Genomic DNA, 26896 nt, shown 5'->3' with positions numbered 1-26896 from the left:
TTCAATGGATTTTGTAACAGCCCTTATGTTGAAATCTCTTAGGGATATCAATGAGAGTTCTACCCACAGAGTACTTACAGGGCTGGAGTCTAATATATCTAGTTGCTGTTTTAGAGAGTATCACAAGAAACATTTTAAAAAATGAAGAGGAGCTGCAAGATGAGAGGTATAAAATGAGAAACCTACCTAGGTATAAAATCTGACTCATTGGAGACTTTGGTCAGTTCATAAATCTGGGAGTAAGAATCTCCAGACAGAACAATTAGACTTTTGTTCGAGTTAAGTGATCTCATAATAACTGAAGTGATATGATTAGCAGGAGGTGCTTCCAGCACTAGAGAGAACTGGTTTACTTCTGAATTCCAGGAATACAGTGCTGATCGATCCTTACCAGCTAGTAGCACATGCACTGCATTTAAAAAAAGAAGAAGGAAATAAAAGGAAAAGCTCAGAGACAAATGTAATTGTAATAAACAGTGCAATCCCAGAGATGCTTGCTCACAGGAACTCACTGACCAGTCTTGCTTTAAGGTCTGAGACAAAAGAACATTTGTTCAGTATTTTTATTCACTTATTTATTTCAGCAACTACATTTCAAGTCCTAAATGAAGTTCTGCAGGGAAGCAACTGATGTTGATCCACTTACACCAGTTTTACATCAGTGTAACGACAGCAAGGGAGTTCAGAATACAGTAACTCCTCACTTAAAGTCATCCCGGTTAAAGTAGTTTCATTATTAAGTCGCTGTTCTATTAGTGAACATGCTCATTTAAAGTTGCGCGATGTTCTAACGCCCTCCACTCCCCCTCAGCGCCTTCCGCCCACCAGCGGGCCCCGTGGATCAGCGCCTCCCCCTCCTTCTTTGCAATCAGCTGTTTCACAGCATGCAGGGAGGCTGGGAGGGAGCAGGGAGGAGCAAGGACACGGTGCGCTCGTGGGAGGGGGCGGAACTGGGCTTAGAGGCGGGGCGGGAGTGGAGTGGGGACGGGAAGAGGTGGGGGGACTTGGGGGAAGGGGTGGAGTGGGGGAAGGGCCTGGGGCAGAGTTGGGGATCAAGCATCCCCCGGCAGTTTGAAAAGTCAGCACCTGGGGCCCCAGAAGCCCATGATGGTCTCCAGCTCTGCAGGGATCTAGAGGCCCAGTGCCTCTGAGTTGTGCGTCCTGAGCATACCATGTAATGGAACCTGGCAGATTGGTTCCCCTAGGAGACAACTGGTCTCTCCAGCACCCTGGGAGGTGACGGGGAATTCAGTGACTAACTGGTGCCGGCATTTATGTGATCTGCTGCTCAGAGGCCAGCGGAGACATCCCCATAGGGTGCTGGGGAAGGATGCAGCACAGTGTCCCTTCCTATGTGCTGCCGCTTGCCTGCTCTGCCTGGCTCCCGTGTCGAGCCCAAACCCTCAGAGATTGCACGGGGAGGACTCTGAAGGCCTAGGAGTAGGGGTGCTGTTGGCCCACACCCTCACCAGAACTCTGGGGCCAGAGGATATTCACTTACCTAGTCACAGCTGAGAGTCAAATTGCACATAATGTCTTTTGTCTGGCGAAAAAAAATTCCCTGTAACCTAACCCCCCACCTCCAAATTTACATTAATTCTTATGGGGAAATTGGATTCGCTTAATATAATTTTGCTTAATGTCAGATTTTTCAGGAACATAACTACAATGTTAAGTGATGAGTTACTGTAGGCCCAAATAAGTTATTCCAGTGTGGAAAACCATATTTAAAAAAACTGAAACATGCTCTGGCCAGGAAAGGGCAGTCCCCATTATTATTTGTATAGTAGTCACATTTAGTACACTTCCCATCTGCTTCTGCCTGTTTCTTCCAGATCTCCTGTCAACATTACTCCATAAACCAGAGGTCAGCCTTTCTGTCTTTTGGAGGTCATCCGGCACCTTGGAGCTCTGTCAAATCAGGAACCCAATTAAGTGCACAGTCTCTCTCAAACGAAGACCTTAATTAAATCTGCTGCATCACCACCAGAGTAATGATGTTTATATATTTGCAACATTGCCTTACTTCTGGAGTATTTTTGCTATTTTGAGCTGCAAGGTCTTCCATCCTTTCTGTGTGTCATGGTAATTTGTTTGGTGCGGATTCACATCACCAGAAGAATGATGGACTGACATGCAGCTACCACACTGTCTTAGCACTATTTTCAGTAAGGTCCTACCACGAGCGTAAAAGCTACTATTGGAACAAGGACTGTAGTCACCTAAAACTTACCTAAACCTGAAGGAGGCACGAAGGTGTGGATTTTGTTTATCGCGCTAGAAGAAAGGGACTGAAAATGCCTGAAGGAAGATTGTCCTGTCTCCCAGACAAAAACTTCACTTGAATTACTGGATTCTGCAAAGGGGAAAGGGAATAAATCTCAAGCTTGACTCCACAATGAATCTGACCAATAATTAAACACCTGCAATGCTGGTTCACATCAAAATGTCTGCGTTTACCAGATCTTACCATGTAGAGAGCCAGATTACCACATATTCCTCTATGCTTAGGACAAGAGATATCTATGGTAACTGGGACAACGGTTGGCAAATGTTGATCATTTAATAGCTTCTATGTATGCACACCCACACACCTCGGAATGTTAAGGTTGTTGAGGCACAAAATGACAAATGCAAGACAATGCATAGTTAAGTGGGAAGTGTACTATAAGCCTTTTCACCAGACACAGAAGGGTGTGTTAGGAAAGCAGGACTGCCTAATGGATTACATTCTGGCATAACAATCATCTCCACTGCTGTTCCATGAATTCTGCTCAGGACATATGTTGCAGAGGATGCTAACAGCAACCAATAGAAAGGATTTAATAACCCTCAATGTTCCTGGGAAAAGTGTATGTTGGAAATCAACACTTCACTTATTCTGCACATACTTGAAAACGGATGCAACACTTCTATCTGTCCAATAAATAAAACAGATTGTCCCGGATAAAATTTTCATGAAAAAGTGTGGCCTCTCTCCTCTCAAGCTTAAATCCCTGTATACACTGCTGAGCCAAGTGTCTTTCCCAGCAGACAGACCAGCATAAACTCACGTTCTTGTATCATGCAACATACCTTTTGCAACTAGTAAATAGATATCAGACCCAGAAGTCAAAGCCTCCATATGTGTTATTCCATTTACTGGCACTTGATGAAGTTTTTGAAACTCGTTATCTGACCATTGGTACAGAAGGGGGTGTTGGCTGGAATTCGACAGAGAAACTGCTAGGTACATAAAACCCCCTCTGGGAAATAGGGCCATGTGCAGAGCTCCATAAATTGGGAGTTGATGATGCAATACAAAAAGGCCATCATTCCACTGGAAAACCTATGGGAAATGATAAATATTTTTTTTCTTTAGATCTAAGTACAGTCAGATTGTGCTAACAGAAATCAGATGTCATGCTGAAGACTTTAGATTATTTTAATTATCCTCTGAATCATTAACATCTAATGGCTGCTCAGTGAATTCAGTTGGTTTTCTCCTTCCAGTTCCTAGTAGACAAGCATCTGCATTGCAAAATCACCCCCACCCGGGGTCCTCTTGGTGGTCGCCTCAGCCAGAAGGTGAAAAATGGAATGGGCTTGGACACTGAGCTACCACTTACATCTAAAGATGGTTCCTCCACATGAAGGTTGAGGTACAGTGGTAGGGTGGTATAAAGAAGCTGCATGCAGGTTTATCTGTTCTGAAGATGAGAACTTCTGTCTCTAAGGCTGCCTACTTCCCCTTAGCACAAGTACTAAATGACATAACTTTCAAAGTAGGAGGATTTCTAATAATGATTCACATCTAGTATATTTGTATAAGTTCATGCAGACAATACTGGTAAACCCAAATCAGTCTGTAAACTTCATTTTTATTCAGCTTCCTGTAGAATTTAGGGTAGCAAGTTGTAGCGGGGTGGTCACCCCGCTCCAGCCCTGAAGGAGTTAAAAGCAGCCCTGGAGAGGGTTGCAGCAAGGAAAGGGAGTGAGAACAGCTGTGAGAAGCTGAGTGAGTCGCTGACTACAGCTTTGGGCAGCTTAATCAGGGCCCAGCTGGCCCTTATAAGAGGGCTGGGGCCAGAAGCTAAACAGAGAGAGACTCTCTCTAGCTATTGAGGGAGAGGGGCCTGGCTGCTGGGGAGCTGAACAGAGTACCTAGAGTGGAGCAGGGCTGGGGAAAGGCCAGAGGAGCTGGGAAGCTCCAGCCTGGAAAACCCCCAGGCTGCAGGCCTTTTTAAAGGCCCAGAAAAGGTACTGGGATTGCAGAGGGGCAGCCCAAGGGTAGGCAGAGGCAGCAAGTCCAAACCTTCCTTGCCAGTGATGAGTGGCAATTATACTGCAGTCCACCCCAGTGAGCGGGGCTAGACGGTGACTGGCAGTAGCCAAAGACTGAGGCGAGGTGGGGATAGGGGGTTGGACGTTCCCTGGGAGGGGAGACCCAGCGAGACCGCAGGATACTGCAGGGGGCAGAACCCCAAGAGAAGGGGCACCAGGGTCCAGGAGGGACACCAGGGCCAGCGGCAAGCGAGACACCAGCCTGCAGAGGGCGCTTCTGAGTGGACAGAGCTAATTCCCAGGACGACCAGCAGGAGGCACCGCAGCAGTGAGTCGACACCCCGCTACACAAGTCAATAGTACTTAAATACCATTATACTGATTGCCATTTAGGAATTTCTAATCAGAGCTAAATGTATACTGCACACATATTAAAAATGAAAAGGGGAGATCATTCCAACCTGTATGGATTTGGAGTCAGTTGTATGACTTGCAATAATTAAATAATCTTTTCTGTTGATAGTGAAGTGTTTTACATCTGTGGTTTCTGGAACTGAGAGAGTCTGTATCTGTAAAGAAGGCACAAGGACAGGAAAACTTTGGGAAGTGATTCAAGTTCTTCATATATGGCTAATTTGCCTAATGGAGGAATGTTATTTAACAAAACTGTGTTAAAACATCAAAAAAGTTCCATGATTACACAGATCTGACTGTTCAATAATTTCCACATGAAAATGTCATGAAAACTTTATAGACAAGCTCTGGCATAAACAAGTAAAACTCCTTTTAAGTAAATAGTGCTGCACCAGCTGATTTTAATTCAATGTTACCAGAATTTAATTTCATTCATTAAATTCATAAAAAGTAAGATCCTGACACTAGAGTATATGAACATCTTATAAAAAGCCATATTTTATGTCATTGCAGAGCACAAGTACTGTGCTGGAGCTCAATACTAAATTGGCCTCCCAGGAATGTTTTTTTCTAAAGCCTCTAAAATAAGGTAGAAGTCTTACCAGTAGTACCCTGAGTCCAGGTGTGAATGTATACACACGATTATTGGAAGATTCCTGTTTGGTTCCTCCATGAGTAATCACTAGAAAGGCAGCACCATTGATGTGAAATGTCACACAACTCTGAGGATTCCGTATACTGAAGTCCTGAGAGGAGAATCATAAAGAAAGTTGATGAGTTAACTGGACTTTACAAATCAATTTGTACCATCCATGCAAAATGGATTAAAATAAAAACATTTACCTCAATGGGAACAAAAACTCCTCTCCATTGGTAGACAGAAGAAAAGCTAGCTGGGGAGGTCCGCAACAGAACACCATATAAAGACTCTCCTGATGTAAAGAAACACCAGCTAGATACTGACTCTTCCACAAAACTTTGTAAGACAGACAGCACACTGATACCACCCTCTGCAATACATTAAAAATACTGGTTACTAGAGTATACATGAGGGGGTTTCCAATCTTATCTTTGATTTCACAAGCTAAATTCAGACCTAATGCCAGGAGGAATAACACTGCTGACATCACTCAGAGCTTGCATTTTATTAGCGTAAATGCATCCAGAGGTTAAAACAATGAGAACTCAACAGATGAATGTTTTTGTAATATGTATTCTCAACACACAAGTAAGTCATACAGGGAATCTTTGGTGGACAGAATGTAGTTCTTAATGGGTCATATTGGAATTCAGCTAGGATCAAAATAAAGCAAGCTAATGGAAAAGCCAAACAAAAACATACAAAAGATTTTTTTCCCCAATCACCACCAAGATGAGACAGAAGTCAGACTTGGAAAGACTTGCATAATGTACAGATCTGTTTAACTTGGATATTTTGAATGTGTTGTCAGAATTAAATTACAAAAACGAAAGCTTGGACCCCAATCCTGCCAACTGTTATGTGGGTATCTTTGCTCATATGAGTAGCCCCACTGAAGTTATTTAGGCCTCAATCCTGCAAAGATTTACATAAGTGCTTATCTTTAGGCACTGTGACTAGTCATATGGGACTCCAATGGATTTACTCACACTGCCTAAAATTGAGCATGTGCCAGGACTGAGGCTTTATAATATAAGCTCTTTCAGACACAGACAGGCATCGTAACTGTATGGACAGTACTTTTGTATATTGTGGGTGCTACAAGAATACTACTATGACCATGTCTTATTTAAGAGAAGTCTAGTGATAATACTGGTCCATATAAACTGATGTGAGGTAGGGGAGATTTCAGAAGTCTCTCAACTCTGACAGAAGTGACAGTCAGTGGACTTGCTCTACTGAATCTTAGAAATCTTTTAATGCAGGAGTTTATTTTATCAACTCTGAAAAACGGATTTACATTTCAAAACTAGCCTCTCTGCCTCCTTGGCCAGTTTATTGTTGTTAACTTTTAATAAAAGTAACATTCATTGAGAAAAGAACTTACTTATGCCAAATGCAGTATTGGACAGGGTCTCCCACTCCACACTCACAGACATATTGAGCCCATTACTTCGGGATACTTTCAAATAAACAGTACTGTTGGCTTCTTCAATTATCAGGGAACTTGTCCTAAATGTGAGAATTGCAAAAATAAAGAAAACAATGTATGAATTGGCGTTCTGAAAAACATAATTTACATGGTACAGCTTCAGTGGTAGAATAAACAATAGTGATGGAAAGAAATCGCTAGCAGCTGGGTTCCTTACAGGTGGGGCTGCTGGTAGCACCACTATCAAGGTTGTCCAATACTTCCCATTATAAGACCCTGGTTTCAGCTGCTTATAAGTTGGGCAAACTTTAATCATTTGGGATAAAGGTTTACATGTCTGTCAGGCTGAGTGTTTTGGAAAATTTCAGCTAAATTGTTCAGCCATTTCTAGGAATGAAATGAAACATATTTTACCCATGTTAAAAATTCTGGTGATCTTTTCTTTGACTCAATCACCTCTACACTTTGGCTCAAGGATTTGAAATTTGGCATACTGGTGGCATTTGTGTCAGGATGTGCCTTTTGCAATCCCCATAAAAATTGGCCCAAGTTTGACCAAATTATAAGCCTTTGAAAGACTGCAGTTCTCACATGATCATCAGAGACCTGGATTATCAGCTGAGTTCTCCAAAGATTCCATTTGCACTGGGCAAGCTCCATCCAGGAAAGAGCAGGACGTTTGATGCAACTGCAGTTCTGGGCTCTGGTGGGCTTTCTTGGGTCTGGGCACCTGCACTGAGAGCAGGGAGCCTGTCTCTCCTGTATGCTCAGTGACCACTCACTGCTTGGCTAGGGCAGCATGGAGGAGGAAGTTGCCTGATTCAAATGCAGAGGGGACAAGAGAAAAGGGAAGCTGATTGGGACAAGGAGCTTGGAGGAGTGGAAATTGGAACTGCGGCCTGGCTGGCATGGAGTGGGGAGACTGGGGCTGCAAGGGAGACTGAAATAAGATGAGGAGCCAGAGTAGGGGAAACTGGGACAGGCTGGACAAGGATATTGGGACTGAGAATCAGGAGGTGCAGGGTGAAGCAGGTGAGACAGTGGGGACGGAAAACATGGGTTAAGGGTACAGGAGGCCCAGGTAGGGCAGCAAGACAGATCGGATGAGTTTGGAGCAGTGGGAAAGGAACTTGACCAGACTGAGAAAAAACACTGGGGGCTGGAAGGTGGGGGAAGAACTGAAATTAGAGAAGGAATGCAGAAGAGTAACTGAGACCCGATAGCGATGGAAAATGTGGGTGGGGATGGGTGCAACTGGAGGCCAGGGCAGCAGGGAGAGAGATCAAATGAGGACACGGGGATGGAGGGGCCTGGGATTGGCTGAGCCAGGAGACTGGGAGTTGGGGTGGAAGGGGAGAAGATCAAGACAGGGATTCTGAATAGGTGAGACTAAATCTTACATTTCTTAACTTTTGAGTTGTTCCTTTGACTTTGCAATTTGAATAATGTTCTTTTAACATAGTAATTTTGTGTATCTGATTATAAATATGCTGTTAAAGAACAGTTGAAAAGGAAGTTAATCTATATGCTGACTCTTTCTTCACATAACACACTCAAAGAACAATTTAGATACATAATAAAGATACGAGTTATATGGTTAAAACTATAAAGTAGCAGTAGCAAGAGAACAATCTGAATCTAAAAACTCAGTTAGGCCAGCTCTGGGTCCAATTTTTTTTTTAAGTGTCAATGCTCTATATTCTGGTGAAGAATAGTTTATTTTTAATCTTCTGTTCTAGAAGCATTGTTATTTAACAGACACCAGACATTTTAAAAGATTTTCAATTACCTAAAACTGTGGATTGCTCATTACCTTGTTTTCTTTTAAACAGGTCCACCAAAGAAAGATACAGAGAATTATCTTGTCTACAGAATATGAATAATTACCCTCTTTATAACTGAATTAGTGTACTGTACCTATTTATAACTGGATAGACACTAAAAAGCCCCAATGGGGCTTGGTTCTGTAACACCGTGATCATAGTTTCCACTCTTGTGCCAAGTCTGGCTCCTCCCATTGGGCTGAAGAGAGTGACAATAAAATGTTCATCCATTTCTGGTTCTTCATCTAGTATGGCAGAAATGTGCAGAGTCTGAGAGCAAAACAAGTACATGAAGTCACTAAGGGTATGTCTATACTACCCGCCAGATAAATCAACCCCTGAGTGGTCTCCCGTGGACTCCTGTACTCCGCCAGTGCAAGAGGCGCCGGCAGAGTCGACGGGGGAGCGTCAACAGTTGACTCACCACTATGAAGACACCGCGGTAGTAAATCTAAGTATGTTGACTTCAACTACGTTATTCATGTACATAACATAGATTGACCCCCCCGCCCCAGTGTAGAGCAGGCCTAAGACATACCAACTTCACCAGCTGCTGATATTCCTGTGCTTTCAGTGCTTAAAGTGTACATCAGGATGGGAGTCAAATAGCAGTTCCTGAAACTGGACAATACAGAAACCGTGCCAGCAAGGAGAGGGGGCTGGGAATTAAACTAGAGTAGTGAATTCTAACCTTTTTCTTCCGGAGTGTCCCTTTGAAGGCTTAGCAGATGAACACACCTCTTCCCTTTCTATTTCTTTCTTTAAAGCAAACAAAACCCCCAACTTCTTTTATATTTATTTTCCTTTCTTGTTCTGTCTCCCCACCCCCCATCCCTCTTTCCCACTGACCAGACAGCTTTATACCCAGTGAATATAAAGGTGGCTCTTTGGGGCAGGCACTGTCTTTTTGTTCTCTGTTTGTTACTGCAACAAGCACAATGGGGTCCTGGTCTGTGACTGGGCCTCCTCCTGGGCACTACGGTAATACAAATAAATAATATTATTGCAAGTAAGCTAAGGGCCAGAGGAACAGAGGGCATGAGTGGACTGCCTGAACCTACAGCCCTGTTTAGTACATGTTTGCTGATCTGATATCTACAGTATAGATCCCAAGAAGCAGAAAGAGAAAGCTGGCAATTAGCTGCTTCACTAAAAGTACAGGGGCATATTTGCACTGTGTGTTTACGAACTCAGAGAGTGGAGGGAAGGAATGTATCTGAAGTCATTAAACTTTCTCCACTCCTGCTGCTCTTTTCTGCTCCACCTGTCACTGGATTGAGTGGGACCCCTCTGAGGAAGGCCTGCCTTCCAGGTTGGTAAATGGTAACACAGAGGAACAGGAGAGTATTGTAGTACTTTTACCTTCAATTGTGCATAAGCACCATCCTTTTCCAATATCATATGCAAGCAATAGATATACAGATACATACAGTTTTGCTGCTTGCAGTTATACAGATAACAGCAATGTATCTACAGCTAACCAGGAGCCTGTGACCTTTCAGATACAGACCTTGTCATAGGTATCCATGTCTTTGCTTGCGCCCGGTAAAATTTCTACAATATTTGGGGTGTACTTTTATGAGTCTCCAACTTCTGAGTAGGCTGGGTTAATGTTTCCACATAACATCTGTGCTACACTGGCTACTAATTCAATTCCAAATGCAATTCAAAGAGCTTGTGCTAAAGCTCTCCATGGTGTAGGACCCATTTAAGATTTATGTATTTTGACTTTCATTGCCCATATTCCAGGCTCTCCATCAGTTAAGCTCTACTAGTCCCTGAAAATCGTCCAAGAGTGGTGACAATTTTATTAAATAAAACCCCACTAGAGCTGGTCAAAATGTTTCATTCAAAATGCTGAAATTTCTGTTCTAATGAAAAAGCAATGTCTCATTTTAAAAATGAAAGCAATTTTTTCAGACAATAAAACAGTTTTGGGGTTTACAGGTTTTTGACAAAAAGCTGAAAACTTTAGAAGAACAATGTTGATGAATGAAACCTTTTTTTATCATTCACGGGAACAAAAAACATTTCCTGAATAGCTCTAAAACCCACACATCATACAAACTTGCTCCCCATGACTGAATCCACATAGAAAACTTCAGATTCACAAGACCTTTTCTCTTCCCTCAGCCAGGCTTTTGGTTGAACATTATTTTATTTTCTGTTCTTTTGAGGTTTTGTTTTGGTCAGTTGGATGTCTTAGGCCATGTGAATTTTTATGAAGGACCACTTTCATCTGAGTATATTTTTAGTACTTATTGCACAGTACATATGGGCTTTTATTATAGGTGTTTTATTTAGACAATAAAAGTGAAATCCTCACTTCATTGAGGGGAATGGCAAAATACCCATTGACTTCAAAGGGGCCAGAATTTCACCCTAAATGAATAAAAATCAATAGAAAACTAGTTCAACAACAAGATCATCCATTTTCTAGGTTGACTTTTTTTGAGTGGGGGCAACCTCCCCCGCCCCCGCCCCCAGGGACTAGGTCCTCTTCTACCCAGAATTTACATTTTTGTTGTTTGAGAAACATTAATTACTGCCACATTTTCTTGCACTCCCAGTAATGTATTCTGTACAACTGAGAGAAATTAAAGTATTCTCACTATAAAGAATGAAATATTGTATTATATTTTAGCTCTATTATTCAGGTAGATTGTATGTAAGATGCAAATTTCAGAATAGAAACATAGCCATGTGCCAAGTATATACATGGAAATTGTTCCTCAGTTTCTTTAAATGTATCCTATGCATTATATTGTTTGCTATTTATCTGAACTGCTGCAAAAAGGCATAAATATTCCAAAAGTAATGGGATTAAATGACTACATAGAAATTAGTGTTAGAATATTTCATTTCTCTACATTTTCACATAGCATATTGACATATTCACAATCTTTGATATCTCATTCCTACAATAACAAAAAATAAAACAAAATACAACAGGAAATCAGGTCTAACATAAAACATGGACATCTCTGTATGCTTCTCAGGTAGCTGAAACAAACCTATTTCTCTTACATTGTAATAACCACCTGCATATTACCTTGAATCTGACTCCCTCTTCCAGCATGATATATCCTTGTGAAGGGGTCAGATCCACTGATGCAGTTGAAGAATTTATTTCTCTCACAAGATACTGAACAGTCACAGTGCCAAATATACCCTGGGGAGGTTCTCTAATTATGTACAGTACAGCAACACTTTCCATCAAGTGGAGAGCTGACTGCTCCCTTAGGAAAAAGTGATCGCTGTTATTGAATGACAAAACTCCATGACCATCATCACTGGCAAGGATGGTAACTGTGGCTTTTGAAAAAGAAATAGTGGAAATATATTACTTTTAATGTCCACAATACAACTAGGGTAATAATAATAACAACAACAACAATAATAGAGAGAGAGAGAGAGAGAGAGAGACTTTTTATATGTCTATCCAAAAAAGACCATATTCTCCATTTTATATACACCAGTTTAACTTAATTTAATATGATATGTATATATTTAATTTTATCAATGCATATATATGCATGAGGAATGAGGAGAATGTGGCCCTTTTTCCTATAATATATGTATAATATGCATAGTCTCATTGAGATTTCAATTCAACAAAGTAATTAATTGCATGCCTAACTTTAAACATATGAATAGACTCCAGACCACCTTTAAGCAAAAAAGCTGTCCCCATTGTCTTCAATGGGACTGCTCACATGCTTAAACTCAGGCACATGCTTGAATACCTTGCTGCACCAGAGCTTTACATGAGAGCATGAGAGTTTCTGTACCATCAAAACTTGCAGAGAATATATAGCAAAGTACCTCTTCTATTCATACCACATATCATAAAGAGATTTAAAGAGACTGAATTTTGTACTAATATAAGACAGTTCCTGTAACTATTATTGATTTAGACAAAAGGAATTATGCCCATTCTGCAAATTTTTAATTTATTAAGCTTCCAAAATTTCTAGTAATGAAAAGCAAGATTCTTCTGCCTTTAGTCATAATTAGTAACACTTATGCGACTACACCCAGAATAAAGTATAGATTGCCAAAGGGGAAAAAAAAATCAAGCCTATACCTATTCGATTGAAAAAGAATATTCTTTCTATGCTATTATCCTACATATCACATCTTACAACACTTAGAGAAGAGGCACATTAGTTACTCAAGAGGCAGACATAAATGTAGCTCTAAATATTGCAAAAAATCATAACCGCCATGTTGTACAAACAGCACGGTTCCTCACAAAACTCAATTTCTATATAAGTCTTGCTTTATTTTAAATAGAATCTTAGCAGTTAGATAAATTTCATTACAGGTTTCAGAATCTTCATCAAAAATATGAAGTCATCCATAATAGGTAAATGATGGTTTCAAGAATACAATGATTCCTCAGGAATAAAGAAATGAAAACAGCTGTAGTACAACAATAACAAAGACCTAGAGTATCAAGAATAAGTCTGTTTTACCTGTTGTGTTCTCTCCTAGTTCCAGCCCCAAGGAGGGATTTGTTAAAATTAACTGGAATTTCTCATCACCTTCAGGAATATCATCATCAAAAATCATGACATCAATGTATTTATACCTTTCTCCATCAGCAAAAGAGAGAGTCTGGTAGTGAAACATAAAAGACATTATCTTAACAAGTATGTAACATGAACAAGTATGTAAGATTTTGCAACTCTGGCCTACAGAGTTCTTAAAAAATGGAAGAAAAATGCAAACAAAGGACCAAATTCTGAGTGTCTATTGTAATTTGGCTAAAACAGGAATTGAGGACATTCAGCAGAATCAGGGCCAATAAGCACATTTCATTGAAGCAACTTTTTAAAGGCGCCTGTTGTAAAGGATATTTTAAGAAAAATGGCTTCCAAATATGAACGACATAGATTTTGTATGTAACCTTTGTTTGGAAAAAATTAAGTATAAAATTTTAGAACTTGGATTATTTAGATGATTTATAAAAAAGGATATAATCCGGTTTTCCTATAATTTCTGGTTTAGAAAACACACTATTTAAGATGAATATCTAGTATCAGAGGGGTAGCAGTGTTAGTCTGTATCCACAAAAACAACGAGGAGTCCAGTGGCACCTTAAAGACTAACAGATTTATTTGGGCATATATTTTCCTGTGTAAAAAAACCCACTTCTTCAGATGCATGGAGTGAAAATTACAGATACAGGCATAAATATACTGGCACATGAAGAAAAGGGAGTTACCTTACAAGTGGAGAACCACTGTTGACAAGGCCAATTCAGTCAGGGTGGATGTGATCCACTCCCAAATTGATGAGGAGGTGTCAATACCAAAAGAGGGAAAATTGCCATGGGTATTCTATCTGATACCCAAGATCCATAAATTAGGAAATCTTGGAAACTCCATTATCTCAGGCATTGGCACTCTTACAGCAAGATTATCTGGCTATTTGGACTCTCTCCTCAGACCCTACGCTACCAGCACTCCTAGCTATCTTTGAGACACCACCGACTTCCTGAGGAAACTACAATGCATTGGTGATCTTCCTGAAAACACCATCCTGGCCACTATGGATGTAGAAGCTCTTTACACCAATATTCCACATGAGGATGGACTACAAGCTGCCAGGAACAGTATCCCTGGTGAGGGAACAGTACACCTGGTGGCTGAGCTTTGTGACTTTGTCCTCACCCACAACCATTTCAGATTTGGGGACAACTTATACCTTCAAGTCAGCAGCACTGCTATGGGAACCCGCAAGGCCCCACAGTATGCCAACATTTTTATGGCTGACTTAGAACAACGCTTCCTCAGCTCTCGTCCCCTAGCACCCCTCCTCTACTTGTGCTACACTGATGACATCTTCATCATATGGACCCATGGGAAGGAGGCCCTTGAGCAGTCCACACGAGAGATCCACTTCCTGGATACTACAGTGCAAATAAGTGATAGTCACATAAACACCACCCTACCGGAAACCTACTGACCGCTATACTTACCTACGTGCCTCCAGCTTCCATCCAGGACACATCACACGATCCATTGTCTACAGCCAAGCCCTAAGATACAACCGAATTTGCTCCAATCCCTCAGACAGAGACAAACACCTACAAGGTCTTTATCAAGCATTCTTAAAACTATAATACACACCAGGAGAATTGAAGAAACAGATTAACAGAGCAAGCTGGGTACCCAGAAGTAACCTACTACAGGACGGGCCCAACACGGAAAATAACAGAACACTCCTGGCTATCACATACGGCCCCCAGCTAAAACCTCTCCAGCACATCATCAACAATCTGCAACCTATCCTGGAAAACGATCCCTCACTCTCACAGACCTTGGGAGGCAGGCCAGTCCTCGCTTACAGACACCCCCCAACCTGAAGCAAATACTCACCAGCAATTACACACCACACCACTAGGGTGACCAGACGTCCTGATTTTATCGGGACTGTCCCGATATTTGCTTCTTTGTCCCACGTCCCGACCAATGTTTGGTTGGGACACTGGACAAAGAAGAAATTTTCCCTTCCGCTCTGGCGCTCGGGCCCCCCTCGCTCCGGCTCCGCCCTCTCCTTCCCCCATTGGCTCCCTCCCCAAATCCCCGCCCTGGCCCTGCCTCTTCCCCAGCATTCCTCCTCCCTCCCAGGCTTGCAGCATGGCGGTGCAAGCCTGGAGGGAGGGGGTGGCGGCGGTGCCTGGATCCTGGAGCTGGTGAGTCAGCTCCAGCACCCGGGCACTGGGTGGGCAAAGGGGGGCTGGCAACGGAGGGAGACAGGGGGTCTCAGCTGTGAGCCCCCCCCCCGCCGCGCCAGAGGGCTTCTGCCTGGGCTGCTGCACCCGGGGCCGGGAGTGCAGCCTGGAGGCTGCTCCAGCCCTGCAGCCCGCGGGGCAGCGCGGTGGGTCCGGTCGGGGGGCAGCGCGGAGCGGGCAGGGGCCAGGTGGGCGGTGCGGGGGCCTGGGACGAATCCCCGCTGCTGCTGGGGAGCCCCGCGCCTCTCCCTGCCGCTCGCTGCTGCGGCTCCTTCCCAGCGGGACGCGCCTCCCGCTGCCCCGGGCACATGCGGCGCGCGTCCCCCGTGCCTACTCTCCCTCCCGCCGGGAAGGAGCCGCAGCCGCGAGCGGCAGGGAGAGGCGCGGGGCTCCCCGGCAGCAGCAGGGATTCGGCCCCCGCCGACCCCCCCCCCGGCTCCTGCCCGCTCCGTGCTGCCCCCGCCCAGACCCACTGCGCCCCGCATATGCCCGTGGCGGGCCAGGGGGCGGGAGGCTCTGTGGGGAGGGCAGCACGCGGGGCCTGCTAATGCCCCAGGCCCCTTAAAACTTTTTTTTTTGCTCTGTCCCCCCCCCTTTTTTGCTCCGCCCCCCCTTTTTTTGCTCCGCCCCCGTCCCGATATTTTATGCTGGTAATCTGGTCACCCTACACACCACAGAATCACTAACCCAGGAACCAATCCCTGTAACAAACCCCATTGCGTACTCTGTCCCCATATCTACTCTAGTGGCACCATCAGAGGACCCAACCACATCAGCCACGCCATCGGGGCTCATTCACCTGCACATCTACTAATGTGATATATGCTATCACGTGCTAGCAATTCCCCTCTGCCATGTACATTGACCAAACCAGATAGTCTCTATGGAAAAGAATAAATGGACACAAATCAGACATCAGGAATGGTAACATACAAAAGCCAGTAGGAGACACTTCAATCTCCCTGGACATTCAGTTACAGATTTAAAAGTAGCCATCCTTCAACAAAAAAACTTCAAAAACAGACTTCAAAGAGAAACTGCAGAGCTACAATTAATTTGCAAATTTAACACCATTAATTTGGGCTAGAACAGAGACTGAGAGTGGCTGGCTCACTACAAAAGCAATTTTCCTTCTCTTGGTATTGACACCTCCTTATCAATTATTGGGAGTGGACCACATCCACCCTGACTAAGGCCTTGGTTAGTCTTGAGAGTTACAGCGGAATAAAACCACCCCCAGCACTGTAACTCACTCCCCATCCACACTGGCAAGGCATTTGCAACACTGTGGCCTGGTCTACACTCCGACTTTAATTCGGATTTATCAGCTTTAATCCGAATTAACCCTGCAACCGTCCACACAACGACGCTATTTATTTCGATGTAAAGGGCCCTTTAAATCGATTTCTGTACTCCACCCTGACGAGCGGAGTAGTGCCAAAATCGATTTTAGCAATTCGAATTAGGGTTAGTGTGGCCGCAATTCGATGGTATTGGCCTCCGGGAGCTATCCCACAGTGCAGTGCATCATTGTGACCGCTCTGGACAGCAATCTAAACTCGGATGCACTGGCCAGGTAGACAGGAAAAGCCCCGCGAACATTTGAATTCCATTTCCTGTTTGCCCAGCGTGGAGAGCACAGGTGACCACAGATAGCTTATCAGCACAGGTAACCATGCAGGCTGATAATCGAAAAAGAGCACCGGCATGGACCGTGAGGGAGATACTGGATCTGATCGTTGTATGGGGAGAGGATCCAGTGCTTGCAGAACTTCGTTCTAAAAGACGAAATGCAAAAACTTTTGAAAAAATCTCCAAGGGCATGATGGAGAGAGGCCACAATAGGGACTCAGATCAGTGCCGCGTGAAAGTCAAGGAGCTCAGACAAGCCTATCAAAAAACAAAGGAGGCAAACGGTCGCTCCGGGTCAGAGCCGCGGACATGCCGCTTCTACGCCGAGCTGCATGCAATTCTAGGGGGGGCTGCCACCACTACCCCACCTGTGTTCGTGGATTCTGGGTCGGGGATAGTCTCATCAGCGACGCCTGAGGATTCTGCCGATGGGGTAGAGGAGGAGGAGGAGGAGGAGGAGGATGAGCTTGCAGAGAGCACACAGCACTCCATTCTCCCCAACAGCCAGGATCTTTTTATCACCCTGACTGAAGTACCCTCCCAAGCCTCCCAAGCCAGTACCCAAGACTCTGACCCCATGGAAGGGACCTCAGGTGAGTTTACCTTTTAAAATATAAAACTTGTTTTAAAAGCAAACGGTTTTTAATGATTACTTTGCCTGACTTTGCATTCGCGGTCAGTTCAGCTACTGGAAAAGTCTGTAGCTACTGGAAAAGTCTGTTAACGTGTATGGGGATGGAGCGGAAATCCTCCAGGGACATCTCCATGAAGCTCTCCTGGAGGTACTCCGAAAGCCTTGCCAGAAGGTTTCTGGGCAGTGCATCCTTATTGCCTCCTCCATGGTAGGACACTTGACCACGCCATGCTTGCAGCAAGTAATCTGGTATCATTGCCTGACAAAGCCTGGCAGCGTATGGTCCCGGTATTTGCTGGCTTTCAAGCAACATCCGTTCTTTATCTTGTTGTGTAATCCTCAGGAGTGTGATATCACTCCTGGTAACCTGGTTGAAATACGGGAACTTAATTAAGGGGACAGAGGTGGCAGTTCCTATTCGGCTGTTTGCCTGTGTCTGAAAAGAAATCCTTCCCTGAAGTTAGCCAAGCGCAGGGGGGGAATTGGCCCAGAGCTTTTCGCATTAGGCTAGCAGGGATCTTCCCTGTTACCAGCCACACGGTGGGGGGAGGGGTACCGTGATCATCCCAGAGAATTCATGGCGGGAGGGGGGCGGCGGCGGCGGGGGGGGGGGGGCGTTTGGGTGCTGGCAGGGATCTTCCCTGATACCAGCCACGCGGTGGGGGGGAGGGGTACAGCGATAATCCCAGAGAATTCATGGTGAGAGGGGGGGGGGGTTAGTTTGTTTTCTGGTGCTGCTGAATGTTAACAGAAAAACCGCAGCACTCTACTTGCCTGAAGGGGCCCAGACAAGCCCCCCCACACTGCCCCCCCCACAACTGGCTTAGATTGGCCAGGCTTCTGCAGCACTCTACAAGCTATGCTTGGTATGTGGGAAAGGAGGGCAGAAGCTTACCATGGCCGCATGCAAGCCGAATTCTGTTGCCCAGACCTGTGATCTCTAGCAGCAAAGCCACAGGCACTCAGCATTAAGAGGCAAAATGCGACCTTGCACAGAAATCACACGTGCTATGTAATGTGAACAGTGTTGGTCACCGTGAAAGAGTATAAGCATTGTTCTGCAAAATGTAGCTTTTAAAACAATTCTCTCTTTTTTCCCCTCCCTACAGCAGCTGCAAATTCCTCAAGCCTCCCCCCTCCATCCCGAAGGTTATCACAGATAAGGCGTCGTAAGAAGAAAACGCGAGACGAGATGTTTTCTGAAATTATGGAATCCAGCCGCAGTGACAGAGCTCATGTGAATGAGTGGAAGGAAACAGTTTCAAAGTATAGGAAAGAAGTCAGTGAACGTGAGGAGAGGAGGGACCAACGTGAGGAGAGGAGGGACCAACGTGAGGAGAGGAGAGACACTCGAGATGAGAGGTGGCGGCAGGAAGACCAGAGGATGAAGGATGCAACGCTGGGGCTGCTCCGGCGTCTGGTGGAGGTTCAGGAACGGCTGCTGGAAAACAGACTGCCGCTTCAGCCCCTGTTCCACCCTCCCCCCTCCCCATGTTCCGTATCCTCCTCACCCAGACGTGTAAGAACGCGGGGGGGGGGAGGCTCCGTACACCTTCCCATTCCACCCCAGTAGACAGCCCAAGCAAAAGGCTGTCATTTTTTTACGCTTTTCTTTGTGGCTTTTTCCTTCCCAGCAATCCTCCTCCCAAATACCACCCGGGTTCCCTCCCTCGTTTTCTAATCTATTAATAAAGAATAAATGATTTTTAAATGATAGTGACTTTATTTGGTTTGAAAGAAAGCTGGGGGAAGGGGCAGGGTGGGTTCCTTACAGAAAATCAGTCAATAAAGGGGGCGGGTTTTCATGAAGGAGAAACAAACAGATATTTCACACTGTACCCTGGCCAGCCATGAAACTGGTTTTTAAAGCTTCTCTGATGCACAGCGCTTCATGGTGTGCTCTTCTAATCGCCCTGGTGTCTGGCTGCGCGTAATCAGCAGCCAGGCGGTTTGCCTCAGCCTCCCACCCCACCATAAAGGTCTCCCCCTTACTTTCACAGAGATTGTGGAGCACACAGCAAGCAGAAATAACAATGGGGAGATTTCTTTGGCTGAGGTCAGAGCGAGTCAATAATGAACGCCAGCGACCTTTTAAACGGCCAAATGCACATTCTACCACCATTCTGCACTTGCTTAGCCTGTAGTTAAACAGCTCCTGACTCCTGTCCAGGCTGCCTGTGTACGGCTTCATAAGCCATGGCATTAAGGGGTAGGCTGGGTCCCCAAGAATAACTATGGGCATTTCAACATCCCCAACGGTTATTTTCTGGTCCGGAAAGTAAGTCCCTTGCTGCAGCCCTTTAAACAGAGTAGTGTTCCTGAAGACGCGAGCGTCATGAACCCTTCCCGCCCAGCCCGCGTTGATGTTGGTGAAACGTCCCTTGTGATCCACAAGTGCTTGCAGCACCATTGAAAAGTACCCCTTGCGGTTTATGTACTCGGTGGCTTGGTGCTCCGGTGCCAAGATAGGGATATGGGTTCCGTCTATTGCCCCACCACAGTTAGGGAATCCCATTGCAGCAAAACCATCCACTATAGCCTGCACATTTCCCAGAGTCACAAACTTTCGTAGCAGCACCTGAGTGATTGCTTTGGCTACTTGCATCACAGCAGCCCCCACAGTAGATTTGCCCACTCCAAATTGATTCCCGACTGACCGGTAGCTGTCTGGCGTTGCAAGCTTCCACAGGGCTATCGCCACGCGCTTCTCAACTGTGAGGGCTGCTCTCATCTTGGTATTCTGGCGTTTCAGGGCAGGGGACAGCAAGTCACAAAGTTCCATGAAAGTGCCCTTACGCATGCGAAAGTTCCGCAGCCACTGGGAATCGTCCCAGACCTGCAACACTATGCGGTCCCACCAGTCTGTGCTTGTTTCCCTTGCCCAGAATCGGCGTTCCATGGATAGAATCTGCCCCATTAACAACATGATCTCCAAAGCTCCGGGGCCCGTGGTTTCACTGAATTCTGTATCCGTGTCCGTGTCCATGTCCTCATCATGCTTGTCGCTGCGCTGCCGCCGCCGCTGCCTCCTCGCCTCGTTTTTCTGGTCCTGGCTGAGCATAAACTCCACGAGAACGCGCGAGGTGTTTACAATATTCATGACTGCTGTCTTGAGCTCAGCGGGCTCCATGCTTGCCGTGGTATGGAGTCTGCAGTGTTCACCCACCCAGGAAAAAAGGCGCGAAAATGGTTGTCTGCCGTCCGTTGCTTTCATGCAGGGAGGGAGGGAGGGAGGAGGTGAGGCTGTACCCAGAACCACCTGCGACGATGTTTTTTGTCCCATCAGGCACTGGGATCTTAACCCACAATCCCAATGGGCGCGGGAGACTGCGGGAACTATGGGATAGCTATGGAATTGCTACCCACAGTGCAACGGTGCAGAAATCGACGCTAGCCCCAGTACTTGGACGCACACCACCGAAGTAATGTGCTTAGTGTGGCCGCATCCATTTCGACTTTATACAACCTGTTTTTCAAATCCGAATTATCTAAATTCGGATTAATCCCGTAGTGTAGACATACCCTGTATCTCCGTGGCTACAGCATTGCAGGTACTCAACCTCCCCGAGAGGAATAACAGCTGCTGCGGAGTGGCTGAGACACTGGTGCTCCAGTGTAAATGGGGAGTAACCTTATTCCGCAGTGATTGACCTCCAGAAACTCCCCATAATCCTTTTAAGTGAAGCTTCCTCTCCTTGTTTTGTTGTGATGCCTCTCTTTGTTTTGTTGTGAACTCCGGGCTCCCAGAGCTGCGTATCAAAAAAACAAACACAGCTACTATTTGCTGTGAATGAGTAGAGGCAGGCAGGGGGTCTCCCTTTGGAACACCCACAGCTAATGTTTGCTTGAAGAAGGAGGCGATGAGCGGGGGGGAAAAGGAGGGGGACTGGGGTCCGTTTAGGCGAGTGGCTGCTTATCTGGTCTGTGAGGATAAAAACAAACAGCTCTGTTTGCTTTCAGTGAGTGAGAGAGGGATGGAGGAGGGAGAGGGGTCGGAACTTGCAAGGCAGGGTGCTGACACAGTGTCCGCACTCCAAAAATCCACTCTCTCTCCCCCCACGCTTCCTGTCACACTCCACCCCACCCCACCCCTTTTGAAAAGCACGTTGCAGCCACTTGAACGCTGGGATAGCTGCCCATAATGCACCACTCCCAATGCCGCTGCAAATGCTGCAAATGTGGCCACGACAGTGTGCTGGCAGCTGGCAGTGTGGACAGACTGCAGCGCTTTCCCTACTCAGCTGTACGAAGACAGGTTTAACTCACAGCGCTGTACAGCTGCAAGTGGCCTTGTCAACACTGGTTCTCCACTTGTAAGGTAACTCCCTTCTCTTCACGTGCCAGTATATTTATACCTGTATCTGTAATTTTCACTCCATGCATCTGAAGAAGTGGGTTTTTTTTACTCATGAAAGCTTATGCCCAAATAAATCTGTTAGTCTTTAAGGTGCCACCGGACTCCTCAATGAATATCTAGTTCAGCACCTTGCATGACTGTGCCAATTGAGAATAATTGCATTTTCAATACTAAGGAGACTTGAGAAATGAATAGTACTGTACTTTGTGTTTGCTTCTTACCCTGGAAGTCACATTAAAATCCAGTCCCAGTTTTGCTTCTAGATTCTGGGCATAGAAAAACAAAGATACGTTGCCAGAAGAGCCTCTGTTCCGGTATGCTACTAATGTCAGACTCCCATGGATTTCATCTATTTCAAAACTAAAATAAAAAGCAAGAAGAATCCTCTCTTATATGGTAGTATGCAACAGCAGTGATCAGAAGAGAGCACCAAATTTAACATAGAGTGCACAATTCTTAGTCATTCAGATCAGTGATCACAACTTGCCTCCTTCCCACCCATTGTAAGTTTGCAGTTTTCAGTATGCATTAGATGCAGAGATGAGATTTGTCATTTGTCATTTTTACATTAAAAAGAGCAGTGACTAAGTTAGCTACATACCTCAGGTTCTTGGTAAATTGCTAATGCAATCCTCTACTAAGCAATGTTTGCCTGTTTCTGAATTATGTACACATATATATCCACTGCCATCCATATATTAAAAAATAAATGGTGTGTAATCATATAACTAAAGAATATCACAATGATTACACACAGGGGTGTGAACTAAGGTGGCACAGGCATTTTCTAAGTTTTGAGTCCTTGACTTTGCAACCTTAAGAATATTCTTTTAACATAGTTGTTTGGGTACAAAATATAAAGTCAGGTCATTGTAACAATCACATTTTGAAATGACTCAGTATATTTTCATATGAGAAAGACCGATTTATTCTTTAAATAGTATGTCTAATGTAACTTTTTATATTGTCTTTTACTTTAAAGGTGGAATTCAGCCCATTGTGGAGGGTCTTTTGCACAGTGACCAGCACAAGGACAGGAGGAGTGTCTACACAGAAGTTGCTGCCCCCCACCCCTCCCAATGGATGCAGTCTCAATGCTGGGTCTGTATGAGTCAGCAGAAAGAAGAATATTGGAGGTAGGAGGGGAAACGGCCATTGTCTTTGTTTCATTCACAAAGTAAAAAACTGAATGCAATTTAAATAGAACAAGTGAAACTTTATTAAACCTGTGGACTGCTCTGTCCATGTGACTGATTTGTTTCCAGCCTAACTCCATGTTTCCTGTTTCACTGGTGTCTCGTCAGTAACAATCCCTCTAGGACAATGGGACCTCTGACTCCAGTTATACTGATTATGTTACAGTCCTTGCTTACGTGTATACAGTGAAAGGAACACCTACGTAAGGGTGTGGAGATCCAGCAGATATTATGAGTGGAATAGTGACTACAGAAGAGTTGTGCTGGAACCAAACAGCCTGAATATAATTTGGAGAGGAAGATCATATTCCTCAAACCCCATTTATTCAAGTTGGTGCAGAAATGGGGTTAGCTGCACCAAAAAAAAAATATATATATATATATATATATATATAGTAGCTTATAGGGCTAACTTGCTTGTTAGTATATATACATCTTTTCTTATAGTTTAAGTATTTGGTTTATTGTAATAGGTTTATAAATTTATATTAAAGTAAGTTTGGCTGTAATGCAAAAAACCTACAGGCTATATCCTGTATGTTAAGCTAAGGCAAAGTTAGCATATCTATATTAAAACCTTTTACTTAAAAAGCAAAGTTAACCTATAGCGTGTTACCTAAATAAATGAGTACCCTTGCCTAAGTTTATGACCGTTTATCTAAATCAATAGACAATGAAAATGGCATAGGGTTTTTTTTTCACAAACTTAATAAGTACACCACAAAAAACTGATGTGCATACATACCTGTCATTAATACGCACATACATACTAGCCTATGGGGTAAGTCTACCCTAACATTTCTGTGGGTGAGGAATAAAATTTGGGCATAAAAGAAAGGAGGTCTGGCATTTGCCCTATAAAAAAGGTAACCCACCTTAATAAAGTATCTCTGTTCTTACTTTACTCCATCTCCATTTTTCACCATCTCCATTCTCACTTTACTCTATTCTCATTTACTTCCTCCACTCTATCTATCTACAATAACTGCTACTATTTGTAGGCTATACTTGTTCTTTTTAAACTTCAAGGTAACTAGGCTAAGCCTGGTTTCCCTAAATTTTATTCTTAGTTTGTTTATTAGGTTTTAATTTAAGTTTAAGTTAGTCAATTAAACCCTAGTCAGCTTTGATAGCGCTTAGCATTTTCTAAGCACTGCATCCCTCACTCAAAAATTAAAAAACCTAAACCGCAAGGCGGGTCCTGTGTCTCTTACTACCAGGTTATCAAGGAAGGGTGTAAGTATGTTAACCAAAGCTTTGTTGCATGTAATACTATATTATCACATGTATCTTTTAAATAGCAGTAATGTAATTGTAACTTTGTAACTCTAGGTATTTTACCATTTACTTACTATTATTAATTTTAATAAAAAGTCTTTAAAACTATATCTGTCTCATTGTAAGCTTCCTGTCATACCCCCGAGGGTTGTTTATAAATTCTGTAAAGCTTAATTCAGAACAAAAACTTTAATCTTCTAATCAAACAAATTGGCAAGCCTAAAACCCATATTAATATTAATAATAATTATTATCAATATTATTATTAAAATCGAATACAAATAAATTAATTAATTAATTCCTATATTATACAAATTAATATTATCAGTACACCCTAAATCAGGCTACAGGCTGGTGAGCCAGCCAAGAGTCTCGAGAAGTGTGCGACAGGAATTTTCAGAAATTCCAGGCATTCTTAAACCCCTGAAAATCTCATCTAAAACATAAGTAAAAAATTATAGTTACAGGGAGTTAGAGAGCAAGATTTGTGTCTCTTCCTAACTCACTCTTAAAAGCACAAAAACTTGATTTCCTGTGGCTGTGGCTTGGCAGCAAGCCCAGTATTTCCGTTCTGTATTGTGGTTTAACTTAAAGTTTTAACTTATAAGTCTTAAATTCAATCTTGCAAAATAAAGTAATAGTAATGTTATTTAATGTAATACGCGCGTTTAAGGGGCTTTGTTAAAGGTTAAAGTTGTAACAAATGGTACCAATAAAATATAAGCAGTAGCATCAGGCCCGATGACCCACACTAAGTGGTGGTGGGAAAGTTAGTAAATCTATGTATTAATTGCCGCCAAAAGGCCGCAATAACTCAGAATTTGTATAGTTCTTCAGTCCCGGGCTGCACCTCTAATCCATCTGCCTCAGTATCCCCAGCTGTTTGGCAGGTCCCAACAGGAAAAAAAAAACCTGTCGATCAGCTACAAGCCATCAAGGAAAAAGAGGGAAACGCCCCCACCCCTCTACTTGGGACTTATTAAACTAGGTAAAAAAACAGTTTAGAGTATTATTTCCTGTTGTTTCTGTGAAGGAACGCCCTCCGTATCAAAGTAAACCAACGAAGTATTTATTCTAGTTATTAAAAAGCTAGTAAAGTTGTAAAATTAAAATAAATTCTGTATTTTGTATTAAAAGTGTTAAAAGTAAAGTAAGGGCAAAAGTAAAGTCTGTTGGAGTTGCCAGCAGTATGGCTTTACAAAACTTTGCCAAAAAATACATTCAGGAACATGAAAAAGGTTTAAAACAGCTAAAAAATAGCAAAATACTATCTAAACATTGTAATCCATGGGGTTTTGTAAGTAATGTATTTAATATAAATACAAAGCAAAAAAAAGGCTAAACTGGTAAAAAAAATAGCTGTTAAATGTCTGCTCGTAGCTTATAGTTCGCTAAAAAAAATTCAATAAAAAAATTAAAGTTACTCAAAAAAGCCCAGCAAACTTTAAATGCCAGTTTAAAATTGCTGAACGGCTATAAATCAAATTGTGGTCGGCTGTTAAAAAAAAATAAAAAGTTAAAAAATGTGTTAAAAAATGTGTTAACAAAATAAAAAAAAGGTTCCCACACTGTTGGCATGGTGGAACCGACAAAAATAAAAAATCTGCAGGACCAATTACTAAAAGTAGGGCAAAAAAGTTAGCTCAGGCTAATACGGTACCTTTAGAAGCAAAGTTAAAAATTGGGTCTAAAAAGCCACAGAAAAAGTAAAAAAAAAAAAAAAAAAAAAATTAGCAGTGCAAAAGCTACCAGCAGTCTGCAGAAAAAAAAGTAAGTCTCAGGGTGGCACCACAAAACGCAAAGTTAAGTGTCATCATAAAAAAAGCAAGTAGTAAAGTAAAAAATAATAAACAAAGCAAAAGGGGAAAAATAGCCTCTCCTTTATTAGTGACCACCCCAATAGTAAAAACAAAATGCCTTTAAAAAAAACTGTAATTGTTCAAAAACTAAAAAATGCGGTGTCACAAGTAACATGGGTAGTTAGCGCCTGTGGTGTAGTAATCTCTAGGTTACAACAACAAAAAATACAACCACCAATGTTACATTGGCACCATATAAATCAAAAAATCCAGCCCCTTTGGGTGAACATTTATTAACATTTGGGCAATCATTAACATTGGCTAGGTCCCTAAAATGTTGTGAACCCTCTACACCCCCTTGGTGTATACTGGTATCACCTGGTGTACCAGTAAAACACCCTGCTACACCAAATTTTAACGGACTAAAAAAATGTCCTGTGTCAGTGTAAAAATGTTTTAAGTATAAAACATTAAGGTTTTATAAAAAGTTAACCCTGCTCATCCAAAATTATCTCCAATGCAATAGTTCAAAAACCACAAGCTAATCCCACTAAAAATTAAAAAAAAAAACAAAACAGGGTTAGGCCAAAATGTTCCTAAATTCCGTAGGTACCAGTATCCTATACCCATTAAAGTACAAATAAGTCACCTAAAAAAGGTTCAGACCTTTGTATTAATAAAATTAG

The 26896-nt window shown here is 43.3% G+C and overlaps 1 protein-coding gene and 1 long non-coding RNA gene across 2 annotated transcripts in view; one reads left to right on the top strand and one right to left on the bottom strand.

Annotated features, from left to right (window-relative positions):
* The window catches only part of ADGRV1 (adhesion G protein-coupled receptor V1), a 438752-nt gene that overhangs the window by 301292 nt on the left and 110564 nt on the right, over nucleotides 1-26896 (bottom strand). The window contains exons 42-52 of the mRNA XM_034773174.1: nucleotides 22159-22297; nucleotides 13051-13192; nucleotides 11625-11887; nucleotides 8667-8842; nucleotides 6705-6829; nucleotides 5521-5687; nucleotides 5280-5423; nucleotides 4725-4832; nucleotides 3076-3328; nucleotides 2234-2356; nucleotides 187-409 (exon numbers count right to left, since the gene is read on the bottom strand). Coding sequence (XP_034629065.1) covers nucleotides 187-409; nucleotides 2234-2356; nucleotides 3076-3328; nucleotides 4725-4832; nucleotides 5280-5423; nucleotides 5521-5687; nucleotides 6705-6829; nucleotides 8667-8842; nucleotides 11625-11887; nucleotides 13051-13192; nucleotides 22159-22297 — 1863 coding nt within the window. The remainder of the gene's footprint in view (nucleotides 1-186; nucleotides 410-2233; nucleotides 2357-3075; nucleotides 3329-4724; nucleotides 4833-5279; nucleotides 5424-5520; nucleotides 5688-6704; nucleotides 6830-8666; nucleotides 8843-11624; nucleotides 11888-13050; nucleotides 13193-22158; nucleotides 22298-26896) is intronic.
* The window catches only part of LOC117878749, a 35627-nt gene continuing 30568 nt past the window's right edge, over nucleotides 21838-26896 (top strand). Inside the window, exons 1-2 of the long non-coding RNA XR_004646072.1 lie at nucleotides 21838-21898; nucleotides 22920-23073. This is a non-coding gene — a long non-coding RNA (uncharacterized LOC117878749). The remainder of the gene's footprint in view (nucleotides 21899-22919; nucleotides 23074-26896) is intronic.

This window comes from Trachemys scripta, chromosome 6 (genome assembly GCF_013100865.1).
Source record: "Trachemys scripta elegans isolate TJP31775 chromosome 6, CAS_Tse_1.0, whole genome shotgun sequence".
NCBI classification, from domain to species: Eukaryota; Metazoa; Chordata; order Testudines; family Emydidae; genus Trachemys; species Trachemys scripta.
This window is presented reverse-complemented; position numbering and strand designations above follow the sequence as displayed.